This window comes from Phaethon aethereus, assembly GCF_964289735.1.
Source record: "Phaethon aethereus genome assembly, chromosome: 6".
NCBI classification, from domain to species: Eukaryota; Metazoa; Chordata; class Aves; order Phaethontiformes; family Phaethontidae; genus Phaethon; species Phaethon aethereus.
Genome location: NC_138580.1, coordinates 36,356,105 through 36,376,848, shown reverse-complemented (window position 1 = coordinate 36,376,848; position 20,744 = coordinate 36,356,105). Strand labels below are relative to the sequence as shown.

At 39.6% G+C, this 20,744-nt stretch overlaps 1 protein-coding gene across 1 annotated transcript in view; it reads left to right on the top strand.

Moving 5' to 3' along the window:
* Positions 1–7,803: 7,803 nt before the first annotated feature.
* Positions 7,804–20,744, top strand: part of FAM171B (family with sequence similarity 171 member B) — a gene marked incomplete at both ends in the record, with an annotated part of 32,050 nt that continues 19,109 nt past the window's right edge. Inside the window, one exon of the mRNA XM_082001519.1 lies at positions 7,804–7,972. Coding sequence (XP_081857645.1) covers positions 7,804–7,972 — 169 coding nt within the window. The remainder of the gene's footprint in view (positions 7,973–20,744) is intronic.

Below are 20,744 nucleotides of genomic sequence, written 5' to 3'. Positions count from 1 at the left end.
GGGGCTTTTGTTCAAAGCTGTGTCTCCTCCATAAATAATGCAATGCCCAGCAAACCCAGAATTAGCCAAAATGAACAGTTTGATTCAACTGTTAATTTCTGCATCCTTTTTGAGATGTAGAATCCACAAATGGCTTTCGTTGTTAAGTCCATTCTCACTCACTGAACCGTGATGGCGTTTGAGTCATTAAGAGAGACGGCACAAAGTTTGTGGGGGCCAGTATGTATATCAGATGTAGGCTTGCATATTTATCCATTTACATGTTTTTGTTTTAGACAATTTGTTTAGATATGATTAGTTTATATGAGAGGGTATACGGCATAATTCCGCTTTCACTGATTTGTCAAGATCTTCAGTGTGGCCAGCATTTTATTTTTGTCATTACTTCTAGTGTTGTTACTAGGCATATAGAAAAGAATCAGGAGTCACGCTTTGATCCTGACCTCAAAATGTGACTTTTATAACATACAATTTCAGTTACTTACACAGGCTTCTAGTTCACACACTTTGTCAACTGATAATATATAAGCAAGGAGATTGTTTTTACCCAGTCTTAATCTTAGTAGGTTAAGAGGTTTAAGAGACTGTCAGACAGATTATAGCTCTAATTCTTTACATGTGTGCTTTCATTACATGTATACACTGTGTTGACTTGAAATTTAATAGACTACTTGCATGTCTAGGCATTATAAGGAGATGAAAGTAAAATTTTAAAAAAGGCATGACCAAGATCTCTTCAGCTCACACGGAAGGGATACCGTAGCATTGTTAATACCAGTGCTAACTGCATCTAAATTTTACTGTGGCAACTGGAAATTCTCATTTTGCTGATTTTTTCAGGATAAAAAGGTACATTTTATTGGTACAACTACTGTATCTACGGAAACTTTCTTCCATTTATTGAAGTTACATAAAGTAAGACTTATTTAAGTGATCTTTGTTTTCTTGCATTCTACTGGCGAATAAAAGCAAATAGTCGCTTCTCCAATGTCCACTAATTTCCAGTTTGGCTAAAAAAGCAAACAACAGTAGCATATGTAAATGAAGTACACAGGTTACTTACTGAACATAGATATAACACCCCAAATTTAGTTTAAAGTAACATTTGTGTTTCAGGAAAATTTTGAACAGGGTGTTTTCCTGAACAAGGGTGCAGGAAACCTTTGATATCACGTTCTAGCTTCAGCAATAAGATTAGAGACTATCCTGTAAATAAAAAAATCCAAAAAATAGATTTCATACTGACATACAGGCATTGATGTATTCTTATAGCAAATACTATAGAATGATGTTAAAACTTTTAAACAAACTTTAAAAAATGTATTTTGGAATGAAATTAATGCCCGTGAGTCAAAATTGATGTGTGCAAGATGCATAATATAAGCGTTAAAAAAAAAAAAAGTACAGTAACAGAGAATTAGTCCTTTTGAGAGTCATGTTTCAGAAGCATATTTTTATGAATATAAAATCAACAGCTATGTAATTATTTAGAGAATGAAAACATTTAAAAAGAGCTATATCTTTTATAATGAAACATGAAATTCTGTAAGTACTCCAGTTTGCAATTATTGCAGCATCTCATGATCGATATTAAGAACTGATTTACAAAATGCATATTATCTATTACTATATTTGACAATATTTAGAAAAAGTAAAGCAAGGAACCTAATTTATAGGTTTACATTTCTTTCAAGAAACTACCAAATTGTGTAGATAGCTTTTGTTTAAGCATAACTGCAAAGTCAAATACAGGGTACGTTTATCAATGTCAGTTGAAATCCTTGAGGACATGCTCACAGATATCAGTATAAAGTTTATAATTTTATTTGTCTTATTTTTCTGTTTGAAATTTTGATTTACACATTGATCTTTGATTCACATAATGCTTGTGGAAATGTTAAGAAAAGTTTCCTATATATGATTTCTTTATAAAACATTTATTCCAAGCAAAGATTTTTAACATGTAGTTGTTTCTAAACTTATGTCCATGCTTAAATAGTCTTTAATGTAAACTCTCATGGGTATTTTGAAAATATTTCAGCTATAATCAGCATGTTCTTGGTGATTTGAAGGATTCATGTTGCACTTAGATTTTTAGGTTTTTTTCTCCAACATTTGGGTTTGCTATTGGTTACCCTGGCATAGGCCCTGCAGCATATTTTCCTACACCCTCACAAATAGCACAGATAGTCACAGAGCAGCATTACCCTGGTGACAGTCTAGTCAGTTCTTGTCTTCAGCCGAGACTAAGACCTATTCCAGAGTCTAATGAAGTCACAGAAAACCTGACATTCATTGCAACTGGCTTTGAATGTGACTGTTTGTGTTCAATGCTGCTGGCTGTTAATGAGGAAAAAAAATGGGATTTTATAAAAGGAAAATGGAAATCCAAAAAATAAAAAGGTAGTGGCAGACCACAGACGAGCCTTGCAGCAGAGAGATGAGTTCTTTTGTTGTTCTTTTTGTCTGTTTCTGAGATGGGTAAAGCCCATTAGTTCTCTGTTGGCAGTGACCTCCTATCACGAACAAACCCCACATTTGGATCATGATTATACGCTGAGCTGTAATAACTGTTATTGTCTTGAGTGGGATTTGAACTCTTTGGTACTGAATCTCTAGCTTCTAATTCCCAAGTGCAATATAACATCATCAGTTCTAGTTCACTGCCAAGTCATGTGCTTATTTCTGTTTGCCTAAGAAGGGATGTAGCATTTGTTGACTTGCAGTGGTCAGTGTTTTTAACGACATGAACAAAACCAGTGTGTTAAATTGAGGTGATAAACGAATGGTCTAGAAAGTTTTTGATCACCCACATTGGGTGAAACACGATGTATATTCTAAAGAGTATCCATTACTAACTGTTGAGTTTCTGAGCATTGGCACAATATTCTTGAAGTCCACTGTGGAAAATTTGACTAGAGACTATGCAATAATGGGTTTGAGTCTGTAGTGCTACTACTGTTTCATGTGATTATGGTGTTTAGTATTTTGGTTTATTTCTTTCCAGTGTGTAGAATTTTTATAGAACACAGGAAATCTAACCTTTCATGCAGTGACCTTCTCGAAATATGCTGCATAAAGGTTGATTAACTTGACCCTTGGCTTTTGCAAAGTAAATGAAGATTTAATCCAGTTTTTGAATCTTCAAAAAAACATTTACAGGTTTAGGTGGCCCTTCCTAGTCCATGAAGGAAACCTGTATTTTCTTATGATACAAATATGTTGAAAATGTAGTATTTTATTTCTTTGTAATAGAATTTTTTTGCCTTTTTTGTTTTTGCTCATGCATTAAATCAGTAGAGCATTGTTTGCACCAGCAGAAAATTAACATACTAACGAGAGTCTGTGTTTTGGGTTTCTTAGTCATGTAGTAAATACTTGTAACGTAAATGGGAATATTTTCAGTAAATATGAACTTGTTTCAAAGGTCTTCGGTACATTTAAGGGGAGCAATATACATTCGAAGTCACCTTATTTTTATTAAATTATAAATCTTGCAAAAAAAAAAGTGGGTATTGTTGCACAGTAATTTTGTACTGATATCAAATATATAGCTATTAAGCTATGGTTTTCTTTTCGATGTATTCTTTTCATTCTAATTAAAATTTGATTTATTAGGTTGTATTTTTCTATATATGTATACAATTTCAAAATCTTATGATTGGATAAACTGAAAAATCTTAAGTATTGAGTTGATTCCGATATTTAGAATTTGGAATAAAATACCTCTTAATTAACAGGAATTCCGTTTTTTTCTTTATCCTAGGCGTATTTTTTTTAAATGAATTTAATTCACCTATAAATATTTCATAGTATATGCTTGTAAGCCACAGTATCCACTAAATATGAAAAGGTCACATTCACACAACTTTAACATGCTCAGCTTAAGTGGCATATATTAACGTTGAGTCAAAAAATTTTGTAATCACAAGCAAGAAGGAGGATCTAGTCACAAATTATATTCTGTCACCAGAAAATGAATTTCCTACAAAGATTTTTGTATACCAAAAATAAATACTTAAGATTTCATAGCTGGCACATCACTGTAGAAAATGATGAATTCTTGTCTGCCCTTTTGGTAGGAAAATTCTCAAAGAGGTGGTGTTTCTTGTTGTATTTTTAGACTAATTTTATCTTACTGTTGCATTCTTTCTGATTAACAGTCATACTCATCTTTGTGAGTGGGGTGACAGTAGATATTTTGTGTCACAATAAAGGCATACATGTTTATTTTACGTTGCTAGAAGACTTAGAAATAAATGTTGGTGGTTTTGTGAACCCTTTAGAAAAACTCCCAACTACTGAGTCCTCTGGATTGCTAATAGAGAATTTGTTGATCTAAAGAAAATAATAAAAAAGGACACTGAAAAGATGAAAAACTGATACTAGTGTTTTAATTAACAGCTTCCAGTGACCTCACAGTAGCTACCACTTACTAGCTAGCACATGCACGTCACTGTAAGAATCATCACAGCAAACTAGTCATTCCCATCTTATGCTGTAACCACCGTAAACAAAATGATGGTCCATGTCTTGAGGTTATTTACATCAACACAACTCCATTGCCTCCATTTGAGTTATGCTGCTTTAAATTGTCTGGGTCTCTGACTCTTTGCATGCATGTATGATGTTTTATTGTATGCTTTTATCATTAATGAGTTTGTAAATTAATTACTAGTATATTAGTATTTTATTACATTTTAGTATATTAATATATTTTTTAATTGCCAGTTCAAGTAATTTTAAGAACACGGTGAAAAATTTAAAAGACTTATTTGTTTTTAAGGAAGTATTTGTATGAACATCTCATCAATCTATTGCCTCATATACATAAAGAATTAGGGTTAGTGCTGTCAGCAGCCCATCTTCTCACAAAGTATTTCACAATACCTTTTTTCCAATGTTTTACTGCATCTTTGTGATAAACCTTCTAAAAGATTGGTGTTGAACCATTATGTCTCTTGACAGACATACCGGACATGCTAAGACTACGCTTGCAGGACACAAATGCACAACACAGACCTTCCAAGTGTGAGCACCAACAAAAGAAACCACCAGACAGTAAAATATCACATTACTAGTCTTTACCGTTTCACATGCAGACCGTGTCTGTGTGGTGTTGTTTTTCAGAGAGTTTTGCAGAATCTATCTACATTTATATTTCTGTGTCATTTGTGTACATGATTTTCAGTCCCTGACAAAATACCAGATGCCATGTTACATCCCTCAGTGGTTGATGATGATGGTTGTAATTTGTTTACAGTTTGAAGAGTGTGTGAGCAACCTTTAAAGACTGCAGGAGTTACTGCTACACATTTCCTCAAGTAAATAGTAAGGTAGTTGAAATAAATTACTTATCAGCTTTCATCTCTTTTCAAAGAAAATTTGGTTAAGAAAACATAATCCTGATTGTGATCTTTTTTTCCTTCTGAAATGGGTGTTATTGTGTACTCTAATACCTTCTCAGTAATTTATCTAAATGCAGTACAAGCAATTAATTTCCACATGTGTTATTCCCCTTTTGAAGCAATTTTCAATAAAACTTTTATCACACATTTAACAGATTTGTTTCAGAACTTTATAAATTAATAACTGTGCACATTCACATCAACATTAATTTGAAAAAGGTTGCAGCTGCCAAGTTGTTTCAACTATTTGTCCCCAACTAAACTTATCTTCCTAAAAGCCCAAGTCTATAAACACTTGGAAATGAACATCTACGTGATCCACACTTTCTCAATACCACATTCTCATTCATCAGACAAATTGCTTAACGAAGGAAGCAAACTGCTCAGAGCATTACCTAGCTTTCTGTAGACCCTTTCTTCCACCAGAGAACATGCAATATTGCAGGGATTCCAAAATGAATTCAACTCTGTGCAGAAAAGCAGCCTCTTTTTCTTTGCGGTGCCCAGATAAAAGGTTGAACTAGGAAGCTGGGTGAGAGGATGTTAACTAGGCAAGGAGGCACTAAACCAATGTTTTCTAAACAAAAGGAAGGCTCGCTCTCCTCCTTGTGAACTGTTGGAGGGGAGTTCCACGTCAAATAAATTACTGCTTTATTTTTCTGGTTTTTGTGCTCTTTGGCTTACTAAAAGAAAGGTCCTGTCAAATTAAATAAAGTTTTCATGGCACAGTTTTTTTTGGTGCTGATGGAAAAAAAGGGAGGCTGACAAACTATTCTAATAGAAAAGTATGGAAGAGTACCTGCTGAGGAGGGTGTACATTTCCCACTGCAGTATTACTCCGCAGGCAGTGATCACGCATAATGCAGGAGTGGCTGAAGTCAGTCCCTTCTTCAGAGGTCCCAGAAGGTGCCAATAAACTATCAGCAACTACAATAAAAGTAGATTGTATTTTCTATGCCAATCTCAAATCGATTTGAAGTCATTGTTAATGGCCATGAATAAATTACATTGTACTATATAGAATGACATTAAATCATAAGGAAAAATACATTAGATTTTCTGTAGATTTTGTAAGAGATCTGTTGAAAATATGCACTGTAACCTGGCAGTTCCTTCTTTCAGTATGGCAAAATTTCTACTCCTTTATAGTTTGAAACTCTATTCCTCTCCTTTTTCCCCTACATTGAAGAAATTTTCCGAGATCTGAAAACCACAGAATTTGTCCTAATATGTCTAAAAAAAAAAAAAAATTTGGCTAATCCTTATTCAAAGACAATTAAAGTGATTTTATACTTTACAAATTTATATTCACTACTCAGACATTGAAAATGTTGTATCATCCAGTTCTGAAAGTTCTTACAGTGAATGAAGTGTTTGCCTCACTGAAATCACAGCACGGGCATGCTCATCAGCAGTAGCAAGAAACTCACTGTGAGGTGGTCCCAATAACGTTGTAAAGCTCTCAGCCATGCAGACAGCTGCATGCTGAGGGCCAGTTTGCTTTCTGCAGATGTGCTGCCTCTGCTCAGGTGTAGTGGTCTCATCTGCTGTGAACAACTTCAACAATTCTTCCACGATCCCACCCTACACTGTGTCTATACAATTATACCTGTGTTCATGTGTGTACTTAATTCTAAAAAATGTGTAGTGTTTGCTAGCAGGACCATACATTTAAGATGTAAATGTTACATATATACATGTAAGTAAGGCGAAGACGTGCCTGCGCGTAGAATCAAAGCGTTGAGATACTACTAGTATGGTTACGAGGACTGCCACTTACCACGCCTGAGTGAAGGCGATTTTCGAGTTGACACAAGGCAACTGTCTGCCGCGGAACATGACGTGCGGCACAGGCGCTGCCGAATGCGCTTTAATGCTCTCGGTAACAAGCGTTAGAATCGATTTAAAAGCTGCCAGCCCGGAGGGCTGACAGAAAGAGAACACGGCGCGCTTTGATTTCCGCGGTAGCTCCGTTTGAAGTCGCAGCACCGGCAGGCCCCGCGCTCTTCCCTCGCCGGCCCGGCTCTCCCTCGTCTCTGCCAGACGGCCGGCCGCGGGGCGCGCGGCACACCTCAACCGCCACCGGTCAGGCGTTAACGGCGCGGTTCCTCAGGAAAACCGTTACCCCGCGCCGCCGGGCCTTGAGGCTGGCGGAGAAGCGGCGGAGACCCCTCGCTGCCCCCGACCCCACGCCTCAACGATAGCCCCGCCTGCCGCTCAAGGCCCGGCCTCCGTCACGTGCGGCGGGCGGGGCGGGCGCGCGGCTGCCTGCTGCCGCGCGTGGGGGCGGGCGCTCGCCGCCGCAGTGCCGCCGCTGCCGCCGGAGCCGCTGGTCCCGGCCTCCCGCCCGCGTCCTCGCCCGCAATATGCCTCCGCTGCCCTCGGGCTGCTCGCCATGGCGGGGACCTGCGGGCGCCTCTCCTCCCTGCTCCTGGGGCTGGCGGCCGCGCTGCTGCTGATGGGGCGGGCGCCTCCCGTCGACGCCGCCGCCGCCACTCGCCCGCAGCAGCAGCGGGCGGCGCTGCCGGGGGGCGCCCCCGCCGCGGCGGCCGCCGCCTCCTCAGGTACCGATCCCCCTCCCCCCCTTCCCGCCGCCGTGCAGTCACCCCTGGTTCCCGCCTTCCCTGAGGAGATTTCTCCTCTCTGCTCCCCGGGGCCGCGCCGTCGGGGCCCGCTCAGCCCCGCCGCGTCCCTGTGCTCTCGGAGTCGGGGGTCGGCGCCCTCAACCGCTCCCCGCCGTGCTGCCGAGGGGCGCGCCCGTCGATCCCGGTGCTGCGTTGCGGCCGCTTGTCTGTGGAAGCGGGGCGCTGTGCAGCCGTGCGAGGGACGGGCGGCGTTCCCCAAGCAAAAGCTAAACGCCGCTCCGTTTTTACCGCAGCAGGTAGCGGAGCCGGGGCGGCTGCTGCGGGGCGAGCGGGATCCATCTTTAGTGTCAGAAGATCTGTGTGCGGCAGCTGTAGCGTGTCACCGGCGCGCTGGGGAACACGGCCTAGTAAGCGCGCAGCCTGGTTCTGACCTGGCTGGAGGTGCTCCCTCGAGTGCCGGGCAGGTGGTCTCGGGGGCAGCGTGGGCCCCCGAATGCCTGTTTGCTGGCAGGAGTCACCGCAGCAAGATACGTGTGTATGTATAAAATACAAAAATCTAAGTATCATATACATAGATTTATGTATACATATATTTATATCAATATAAAAGCAAATAAAACCCCGCTGATACATGTCCTCCTTACATACAGTGTCTTAAGCCTATCAAGTGAGCCGTGGGGCTGGTGAGCTCATTAGTTTTTGCATCTGCCCTGCAGAATGAGGAAATACCACATTTATCCAACAGCTGAGAGGATGAAAATAGTGTGCTTATTTCACTATTAGGCCTTGGTGTTACAGTCAAACGTGTGAGGTTACCCCTTTGCAGCACTGGGGCAAGTGATAAGGTGTTTGTTCTGTCATCTAGTTTTAAAAATACGTATATATTCTGAAATCTAAGACTTAAATTAGGCTTAAATTAGGATAAACCCAGTATTTTTCTTGACATACTGCTTTTCATCAAAGAATTTCAAAGCTATTTCAAACATGAATTACTTAAGACCTTTTACCACCAAGGCTCCATTTGGGCATATCACTGGAACATATGCTTCATTTTTTAATGTATATGCCTGTTTCTATTTCCAGTTGACTTCACGAAGGTATAAAATGTTCTTAGTTTCAGGCATATGGTTAATATTTTGCTGAACTGAAGCCAACTTACAAAGCTGCCGACGTATGTATGTTGATTAGAAAATATAAGCAAAGATCCTGATTTATGGTCTCTACGTTTAACTTCTTAAAGTTCTAGACCAAGAAACTAGATTTGGTAGAATATGAACACACGCTTAAATTCTCTCAATACACTATTAAAATGTCTTGATTTGCTTTTTGGTTTCTTTCTTGTGTGTGTTTGGGGTTTTTGGTGGGTTGGTTTGGTAGGGTTTTTTTGTTGTTTGTTTGGATTTGGGTTTTTTTTTCCCTTTTCCAAACGTTTAAACTGGAAGACTTTGAAGAAGGGTATTTGATGAACAGCTTGGTTCTTGTTTTTCCTTTTGTACTGATGGTTTTTCATTATTTTGGCTCTTACCATGCTTTTAGAGGAATATGCCATTAATCACCAGCAAACCCCACTTAAAAGGCATTGGCAGCATTTCTAACTTGTGCAGTGAACAATTTTGCTCATTAAAGATTGAGTGGCCAAAAAAAAAGGATGGTTTTTGTAATTCAATGATTCTCTTTGGTTTCAGGTATTGATTTCTTTTTAAGAAGCTCTATTACCTTATCGCCTTCAGCCCAGGCCAAAATCTTTGCTGGTACCAAACAATTTGATGCTGATGCTGCTGGTTTGCTGTTGTTATTGTAGACCCACATGCTTAGTGGCTGTTGTTTTCTTTTATTTGCTTACAACGCTTCACAGGTTTTGAGGTATGAGAGTCCTCAGAGTATCTTGGAATATGTAGCTTTCATAATCAATCCCAGTTTATGAATGTTAAAAATTATCAATTGAGCTGATGCTCAACATTTGTTTATGTTATATTTAAATATAGTTAAAGCTTTATTTGACTTGTTGGCTGGCTTTCTTGATTAATGTTTGATCATGATTAATTTTTTCTTTCATAAAAAATTGAAAAAAGCCGATAGTGATTAATCTTTTACAAAGACAAGCTAATCACTGCTACGAAACTTCAATTATTCTGAAGAAGCTGCTGAGCACCTTTGTTTTTTGTGCGATATTTCTTCTCAGTAAAGCCTGTAAGTAATTTTTGCTCTATCGATATTTTTGAAATTTTAAAAAGGAAGAGCCTGATGCCAGATATATCTTTATCAGATACTAATGTCTCTTTCCATGAAATTGTATTTTGATGGTTTACAGCCAAAAGGTAGGCACGATAAATGGGTGTTGCCGTTCCAGCAGAAGACTGACAGCAGAGGAATCCCTAAGGGGAATGCTCTGAAGAGGCCACTCCTACAGCAGCTGCAGGTCCTGTGCTGGGAACAGGAGTCGTCTGGCTGGATTTGGATTTATACTGTGTGTTTCTGACCCCAGCGTTTCTAGAGCAAAGGAGCCTTGTACTTATAAAATAGGGAAGGTGCAGAGCTACCGCAGCCTTTTCTTGTTTGATGTTCCTGTATCGATGTCCCTGCTCTGTTGAGGCTAATTACACAGTTTTACAGATCAATTCCCTCCTGGATTAACAGACCTCTGCCAGTGTAATTCTTATGCTGTCTGAGAAGAGATGCTAAAGCCTGTGTGCAAAGCTTTGGGGTGCAGACTCCACTGCTGACATGTAAATGTAACGGTAAGAAGGTAGTTGCACATCATGACAGGGTTTTTTTTTCCTCATCCCTTCTTTCTTCTCCCTTAAAAACAACAACAAACTTATCACTGCCAAAAGGAATAAGTAAATTCTGAAGACGAGGCAGAGACGACATGCACAAGAGGGAGTTACTCTGACTCATGTTGTCTAATGGATATAGCTATTCTTCCAAATTTTAGAAGAAAAATATTTGGGGAGAGAGAGATGGGCCTCTCTGGTTAGGGTGGCGATTGCTGAGATGGAGGACCTGTCTTGGTTCCTTGTTATTCATAGTGAGTTTTTCCATTTTCTGTGTGGCAGTTTAGAAATCTGGGCTCTGGTGTGTGGAAGCAATTGAAAAGAAGTCGCTGGCAGCTTCAGATACTCAGCATTGGGGTCAGAGGGCTTGAGCACAGAATTCAGTAAATGATAGTCCTGGCTTTGATCCAGGCAAATCTGGTTTTGTTTTCGTTGTTGCCTTTTGTTTATCTTTATTGAGACGCATTCTTTACAGGAGGTACGGGTTCAGTCTTTAATGTACACAATGCTTGGGTTATTCTGGATGTGGTGCAGTGTTATTCTCGTTGTAATGCAGATATTGGGCAATAAGCAGAGCAGAGACCACTAACTGAGCCAGTGATACTTAACTGCATCAGGTTCCCTGGCAGATTTGACATACACTGAATGAACAAGATTGTTCTGGAAAAAACAGCAGTTGTGTAGATAGAAGCTGTCAAATTACATATAGACGGCACATAAGATGACATACACCATCTTAATGTTGGGATTTTTTTTTCCACGTTGAGACCTTAAATTAGACTTGAAGTATGTTTTAAAATAGCTGTTATTTCCTGAAGTTTCTGTCATAATAACTGCATGTTCTATGCTGTGGGTACTCTCCATACCTTTTGTAATCCCAGCATAAACAAGGAAAGACTTGCTATCATATTTAGTATAGACTATTCCCAATCTGCCTTACATTCCAGAATTCAGAGAAAAAGACAATTATTTTTGTTTTTTCTTTTTTTAGGTAGGTGGCTTTGCGTATGATGTGAAGATTAGCTAAATTTTTGTAGGGTGAAATTAAAAAGCGGTAGCAGCTAATAGCAGTCCTGAACAAAGGAGAGGAGAGAATTGGAACTGCTGTGCATATTTATGCAGTTAGTTCTGTTTGTTGAGACTGATGAGGTAAATATGTGATTGTTGGCAAACCCAGAAGAAAATAAGAGATTACTTTTGTACCTGTTGGAGACAAATACGCTGTCTGGATGCTGCCTGTGGAATTTGATTCTGTGCCCATTTCGCAATTCTATCTGCTTGCATGTGATAATGAGTTGCTATCTAATGTGAAGCAGTATTCTAGAGAAGAGATACCTAGTTAAGATTTTTGTAAACTCTTCTGTACGTTGTCTTACTCTTTCTGATCATTCAAGGAGGAGGTAACTTTCTCATGCTTCCTTTTTATTTGAGGCACTGGAACAGAAATATTTCTCTGATGCATGCTTGTGTGACTTACTGCTCTTCTAATCTTTGTTTTCGGTGTTTCTAGTAGTGAAATATTTTTCCTAATAACTTGTCTATTGGTGTGTAGGTGGTGCTTAGGTGTCTAGAGGAGCATGTGGTTTTGATAGCGTGTTCTGTTAATCTGGGTTTGAATTTGGGTGATTATACATAATGACGCACTTTCTAAAAACAAAAAACAAAACAACAACAACAAAAAACCAAAATAAAACAAAAAGCCATACAGTGCTGTGTGACTGGCTTGTTTGTCGCTTGATGAACGACCTTTATGGTTTACTGTCTATAGTCACTGGATAGGGGATAGGTATGGCAGCAATAAATCCAGTTCTGTTTTGGAGCTTCTTACATGGTCAGATACAGATCCCAAGAAAATTAGTGAGGAGTTAAAAGCTGTATAGGGGTTTCTGTAGCATTCCTGTAAAGAAGGAAATTCAGTAATTTTCATGACTGAATGTTTACATGGGGTACAGTTCCTGCTCAAGAAGTCAGGGCTGTCTGATTAGGGACTTGTAATCAGCACTGGGGTTAAGTGTTTTATACAACCAGCAACACAACCTTCTTATCCAGTAGGTATTTGAATATAATTACTGTCAGGGAAAAGGTTTCTTTTTAGGTTGTCAAAGCTTATGGGTTAAATTGTAGTAGCTGTCTTCGATTTGGATATGGAGGAGATGGTGTGCAGTCTTTAAAAGAAGACTTTTGGTTTTGTTTAGATACAACAGAGGTAAACATTTGTTAGGAATCTATGTGTTTCTTACATGAAGAATATAAGAATGTTTCTTATATGAAGTATTAATGCATCTTTGGAAAGCTGACTTTCGATCTGGTGAAAAATAATTCTTTCATTATCAAGTAGAGCTCCGAAAGTATTACATGCTCACCCCAGCAAAATGGTTTCATGCAAGCAGCTATCTCCGCCTATGGAAATAAGCTCAGAAAAAGTCCTTTGATTTGCTGTTCAGTTTTCTCGGCATTCTCAGCCTCTGGGATTTGCCATAACGGTTTCTCAGCTAGGTAAGAAAGTCCAGAAAGAACGTAAGACTTAGACTTGTCCTGATTTATTGGAGCTGATGTTCTTAAGTGACTTAGCTTTCTGTGCTGTTCTAAGGCTTAGTAGTGCAACAAAGTATCAGGAAGGGCATTAGGACACTGGGAAGTGATAAAGCATCTGCAGTTTGAGACCGAGGTGAATAATGAAAAAGAAATATTCACAGATGATTTCATTTATGGGTCCGTGTGTTCCATGATTTAGGTCCCTCAGCTGCTAATACAAGAAAAAGACGAGTTTGGGATTTTCTGTGGTAGAGCACAAATGAAGAAGCATGTGCTTTTTTATTTTTCAGGAAGTCAATCGATATAATCAAAAAGGTGATAAGGAGTTCTGAGGAGGTAGGCAGCCCTCCTGAGATGAAAGCTTGCTTTTATTGAAACTTGTAATATAGTATGCAGTGTCATGCTCTATACTTCAGAAAACTTCATTTCAAGAAACTTTCGTGGATAGTAGCTTTCTTTATAAAGAATTGAGAGAGACAAGGCCAGAAATGTGTCTTAGCATTCGCAGAAACGGGACTCAGTTACACGGTGAGAAGTGGCAGGAAGCAAGAGTAATCAGCAATGGCAGGAAGCTACCTATTGCAAGGTGCTAGTTCTTTGCAGTTCTTACTTGTTTCATTAAAGTTTTTTTAGTTGTTGTCAATCTGTTGGCAGAGGAGGCATCATCAAAGGCCAATTGATATGTAAAAACATTCACAGAATTGCTCTCAGGCTGAGAAAAAGGCAGTTTCTGGGTTTGGAATGCAACTGCTATCTGGGTCACTGGGGATCTATAGCATGCTTTCTCTGTGAACTAGCTCAGTAGATGAAGTCTTTGAAGACAGAGACAAAGATCTGAGAAGAAAGCTTATTCAAAATAGACTTAATTTTTGGCATGTCCAACTTAGAAAAATAGTGCAGGTTACTTTGTCATCTTGCAAGTTGCATATTTTTCTATTTGCTCTATCCTTCTGTAATGAATGGGGATTTGAGGCACAATGTGACAGAGCAGATGAGTCCTCTGTATTACTCCTGATACTGTGTTTAATTCCTAATTCATAGATCTAGCAGTCCGGTGTGCGGTAGGAGCACCCCGATCCCATGACCAAGAGTTTCCATTGCACCACAGGGGTTAGGGTACACTTGAATAACACTTCTGTGTTCGGTAGGATGAAACTACCAGATCTAGCTCCTCCTACCTAATCCTAGCTTGCCAGAGGTGTTCCAGCACACCTCATGTGTGCTCCTAAACTGTCATCTTTCACGCATGTCTACAAGAAGCTGTATTCAGCAGGCAGGAAAGCAGCTATTGCATTTCTTACTTTGCCTTTCAGGCACTTACAGAGAAAACATGAGGTTTGAAAGGTGTATTCATGCTAGCACATGCTGGAGGGGAGGATGTGGGTGTGCATAGCTTTACAACCAGCGTATGAAATATGAAAGTGTATTTGCTGAAACAACCTGTACTAGGGAACTTAAGGTTAGAAAGCTCAAAAGAGTGAATTAATCTTTAGGAGTGCCCTCTGTCCCTAAGCCAGGTGTTCAGTAGGGGAGATTTCACTCAAGCTGTAACTCACTCTTTCAGTTGGAATAGGCACGCCAGATCCATCCAGCAGAAGACCTGGGTCCCTGGGAAAGGGCAGTCCTTCCAAACCACGTCTGAGGCTGCAGCACAGACATACGCATATGCTCATACAGCCCCACCATGTCTCTCTTTCACATCTACAGAAGAGGTGGTCAGTACACAGGATCACCTTTGGTGAATGTATTGCCCTGTCATGTTGGGAGGGACATAGATTGGAAGGGATGATGCTTAGATCTTCCCCATAAGAGAGCACACATATATTACAGTGTGAGCAGGTTCTTGTGACTAGGAGATAAACATCAACAGGCGTAGTCTAGTGTGTGGAGGATACTCCAAAAGCATCAGTTACCTTAAATGTGGCTTTCGGGCAGAACACAGGACTAATGTGTGGCACCAGCAGTTTCGTCAAGTAAAAACTGTATTGTATGCTACGAATTTCATGAGAAGTTGTCAGCTCTCTGTAGATGATGTGAAGAAAACCTCCTTTTCCTGTCTTAGTTGGACCAGCTGCCGTGACTTTCCAAATGATTCTGCTTGCCCTCTGACTGTAAGCATATTATGTAGTCTTGTAAACAAAATACTGACAGGTCTGCAGTTTATGGTACATGCATGGCATGACCCTGTTTATGTGAGTTCTTATCTGATGTAGCTCCTGGGAGCCATCCTGTGTGACCTGCTGGGATTGACAGGGTGATGTCTTTGCTGTCTGTGCATGCCCCAAGGCTCACCAAATGCAACATGAGTCCTGTCAGGTTCCCATGCTATGCTTATTTTTCCCCCCTCAATTTCTTGTCCTTCTTTCTCTTCCCTGAGGTTCTGATTATGCTTCATCATGTGGGCTTGGAGACAGTCCCCACTGACTGAAAGACGTAAGTCGGACTTCAAGGCACAATTGTTACCCTTCATGATGTGGAAGTGAGACAGTTGAAGAAGATGGATTACAGGGTCAGATCCTCCTGCTTGACTTTCCACGTGACCCTTCTCACTTCAGCATTCTGCATTTACTGTTGGTAGCACCAAGTACTTAAGACAGTGCAGTCCTACCAGTACACGAGGCAAAAGGTGGCCTCTCATTGAGATGACACGGAAATAAATTGTGGCTCTTGGTGGGTTAGAGAGCAAAAAAAATCTTGGCCGTCTACCTTCTGTTTTTCCTTGGCCCATTTTGAAAAATGGCATGTTTTTGGTGTGGGTCTTACCTGAACTACTGGCGGCTACAGCAGGGTAACCTGCAAATGGTGGCCAAATAGCTCTGGTGGGGCGTGGGTTTTCTGTGATGAATATGATGCAGTGGGTATAGGTATGAGTGTGAGGCATGTATTGAGCCATGTGCATTAGGAGGTCATGAAGCAGCAAAATACAGAGAATCTCAGAACCGCTTCAACATGTCCCCTGCATACTCCTGTTGAAATGCATTATTGACATAACCACTGCACCCCAGAAGCGCTCTGAGGTCTGTAGAGTGCTGTTCGATTAATGGGTGCTTTAGCCTGTACAACTGAGTGTTTGCTTGAGTGCTTTTTTTGCTAAACACAGTGTAGTTAGAGCCAGATAAATTGAAGCACTGACCCATTATCATGAAGTTGAATTTGGAGGAGAGAGTTGAATTTAGCGTATTGGTTTTGGTTTTTTAGTTTCTAGATGGTCATTAATAGTTCATCTTCCTCTTCTGAAATGTTTTCTTGTGGTCAATGTACTTTTATTTCTTTATTTTTCATCAATCTTTTACCTGTATCCAATGATAGAGCTTTCCCACTGGAGTGTGCACATAGCTTTCAGGTTTCATGTTGTAGGTTATTTTAGTTGCAGGTTCGAGCAAGCCTGTCATTAGTCAAACTGACTTTACTTTCAGAACCACCGTTTCTGTTTTCATTGACTGCACGTGTTATCGAATAAGGCCATTCAAGATAAAGTATATATTTTCATCCCATTTACTTGATAAAGCGTAGAATTTGCATCAGGTTGTGAGCCTCAAATTACCATAGGATGCTGTACTCAAGCATCCAGCCAGATTTGCCAAGTGTATTAAGATGAGCAGCTGAAATAAACCACAATCAAGTGAAGATGATGTTTGTTCTTTGTGGGTTTTTCTTTCAGCATTTTCTGTGATTTAAAAGTAACCGTGAGGATCTGGAATCGTGGAGGTATTCAGGCTTGAGGGGATGTCAGGAGCACTCTATTCCCACCTGCTTAAAGGAGGGTTGACACTGAATTCAGACCTGAGAACTCTTCCCTGTCAGTGCATGAAAGCCTCCAAGAGTAGAAGACTTCTCTGGACAACCTATTCCAATGGTTGTTTATCCTCTGAGAGTAGAAAAAAAAAATGTCCTCATGTCTGGTGAGATCCTTCCCTGTAATTTGTGACTGTTGCTTTCCATTATCCTGTCACGCATCTCAACAGAGAACTTGGCTCTGTCTTGGTAAACTCCTGGGTATTGGAAAGCTGTTGGTTAGGTCCCCAAAAGCCTTTACTTTGTGAGGTTAAACAGGACTCATTTCTTTCAGTGGATCTAAAACTGAATGCAGGTTGCAGATGCTGTCTAGTGAGTGCTAAGCGAGAGGTATTAATTACTTCTCTTGCTCTGTTTGCTGTACTTGTGTTGATGCACTGCGCTGTGCTGTTAGCCTTCAGCCCTTCCAGGGTGCCCTCCTGAAGTGTTTAGCTTACTGATTACCCGGACTCCCTGATGTTTTCAGCAGAGCTACTGCCCTGCCAGTCAGTCTTTTGCAGGTACAGCTGGAAGGGATCAGATGCAACATTTTGTATTTGTCTTCGTTGAATTTAATGAGATTCTTGGCCCGTATCTCTGTCTCGGTCCCTTGGAGCATATTGACTGTATCCTCAGCTCGTTGCCATCTACAGACTTTGAGGGTGTATTTTGTCTGCTCCTCAAATCACTGACTTTGACTTGTACATGAATATGGGGTCTATCAGATGCAAATGTTTCTCTTGAAATGTCTGCATTTAATTTTGGGTAGACTATTTTCCTGTAATGCATGTCAATGAGAAGAAAGTGGAATTACATCCTCTGCTGCAGATTTGGGGCTGTTTTATTAATATGATGTATACAGTTGGCTCAGTCTGTTGAAACAGATACTAGTGCATAGCGCAGACTTTTCGTTACGACATTTTGGCAAGACACCAAATTTCTTTATTACTAATTATTTATTATTAGTGGTCAAGGCTCCCAAATTAAACTGATTGGAACATTCTCGTATAAGTTATTTTCTATGAGGTAGCAAATCTTGTTGATAATTTGCCTGTGCTAATAGGACCTAAACTGGAAAAAAGGTCAAGGATATCAAGATACTTGAAAGTATAGGCCGTTTTGCTGGAATGAATGAGGAGGTGCGTGCCCCCTCCAACTATTCTAGACACTAATGGAATTATAAAAAGTTTTTTCAGGTCATCGTGGAAATATTTTTGCTCTTTTGTGAAGCCTTTCTTTAAGTGATTGAACAGGAGAAATGGGTAGTTGTATGTTGGGTAAATGCAGGACATCAGTAGAGGGTGTGTTTGGAAGAACAAAAGCTATTAGTAATATAAATATATATAAATACCATAGGAGCTTATGTTGTCATTTGTGAGAGCAAAGGAGAAAATTTACTCTTGCTGGGCTGAAGGAGAGGTTTTCTTTGGATTATGGACCACCGATGTTGAGAAAATCCTATCATTAAGTTGACTGGAGTAGAGACCCAGCATAACATTTGTGATACTGCATAATTTCAGTGCAGTGTTGGGCAAAAGAATCTGTCACGGCTGTTTGCCTCTTAATTAGTTGTCAGGTTCTTTCTCCCCACTTTGTGTTTTGTTTTTGTTTTTCCTAAGCACAGTATAGACAACCTGTCCCTCTACAATTCTGTTTCTTGGATTCTTCAGTGTTTCATGGAACAGATTGTCTCAGAAATACTTAAGTGGATTTGTTTTCCCCAGTCCCGTTGGCACAATATCAGAGGTGCTGAATGAATCTGAATGTTTTTTGGGAAAAAAACAGTGTTTACTGTCCCATTTTTATTCTTGGTGTCAGTAAAAAATATTTCCATCGTCCTAGAAAGGTTTCCATGGTAAGTTGTTTTCCAATTATTCCCTATAGGAATTTGGCCACTTGCTGTGAAGGGAGAACTTGTGTGTCTGTGGTGGTGGTGGTTGTGTTGAGGACACGGTGGGCAGTGTTTTCATCTCTAACAACTGTCTTTGCTGGATCCTGGAGCACTTTATCCTGTGCCGTGCTCTAGGGAGGCAGTAATGATTCAAAGTGGCAATGGCTCAATCATTAATATATTCAGTATTGCCACTTACCTTGATGGCATCCATGTACGCAGGAGACTTTATATTGTTTTTGGTGTGGTCTTGATTCAACTGTTTTGCTTTTTCCTGGGACCTGATTTAACAGATCCTTCTCTTTTTTAAACTCTTTTTCTGGCATCTGTGGAATTTTACTTTATTAAAATTAGTATGAATCTGCATAATCTGAAGTTAAAGTGATAGTTCTTGTTTTGTGGGTTTGGTTTTTTTTGATCATTCACTTTCTGAAAATCAACTTTAATAAAAATTTATATATGAAAGAGATAGTAGCTTGTCGGGTGCTCTTGTTTTGTTGCTGCAATATGGATTTCCTTACTAGTGCATTAAATAATTCCTGTCCCGCACGTACAGGACTACAGTAGCAAATGTTGGCCTCCAAACTTTCAATTGTATTTTCTCCGTGTATGTCTTTAAAGGCTGGCCTTCTTCCAAGGGGTTAGAGAATCTCTTCCTGTAAGTGCAAGATAAACATTGGTGGAACATTGCAAATGTCTTTCTTTAAGGAGTAGTATGAGATTTTGCAGCTTTTGGGGAAGAATAGTATTTTCAGCAAAGAATAGTGACCAGCATGTTATTGAATAATGTCACAGAACGCATCAGGAATTTTCCTTCGTGATTATCACCCAGTAGGCACTTGCCCATATTTCTTGAGGGTGTATAATATAATGTGGGTATTTAAGATAGCATATTTAAAACAGAGTATTATGCAGATTTTGATGTTTCCCTTCTGTACTTTTTTCCCGGTATTCTATAACAAAGTATGAATTGTTAATATTCACTTGTTAATTCCCTCAATTTTGATGCAAGGTAGAATGATATAGGCAGTCATTTAAAAAAAAAAAAAGAGAGAGTAGCCTTACAGGTTTAGTATTAGACAGTGAGTAAACAGAGATGAAAAAAATCATCTTATAATGGCCTCTGAAATGCCTGGGCAAAGGTGTTCTGTTTTACAGGCTTCAGGAGCTCTATTACTACTATTTCCTTGCTCATTTAAATCTCTTTCACTTGCAAATATTTCTTCATACAATATATGTTTTATTTAAGATTTTTGATCTTGTAATTATTAATAATTTCTCTCACTTATCTAGGAATACAGAAGGTTATTTTTATAATAAAGTAATCCTAACCGCAGCATTTTGTCTTGTCTGCTGCATATCTCTCTTGCCCCAGGAAGGTGAATTTCTCAGCTTCCATCTTCCATAGTAACCAGTTCTGAGGACCAGGCTGGCTGATGCAGCAAAACAGCAGCAAATAAAAATGTGAAGTTGCTATGGTAATTGTAATTGTCATAGCTTCACTAGCAGGTGTCAGTTCTGAATTTTATTGAAATTCTTATTATTTATGCTAATATTCCAGTACAGCAAGACATGTGAAATACAGTTCTGTAAAAGAAAATTCTGATTTATTGTATCCTGTGAGTTCTCATGTTCTGTCTTGGGTGGTGAAACATTCAAATTTTAATATGTAAGTTGAATAAAGAAGTCATCTAATGGTGAAAAAACATCATGCAACTACTTACCAAATGAGTACCTTACAGCAGTACATGATATGCACTTTAAGATATTCCAGGGC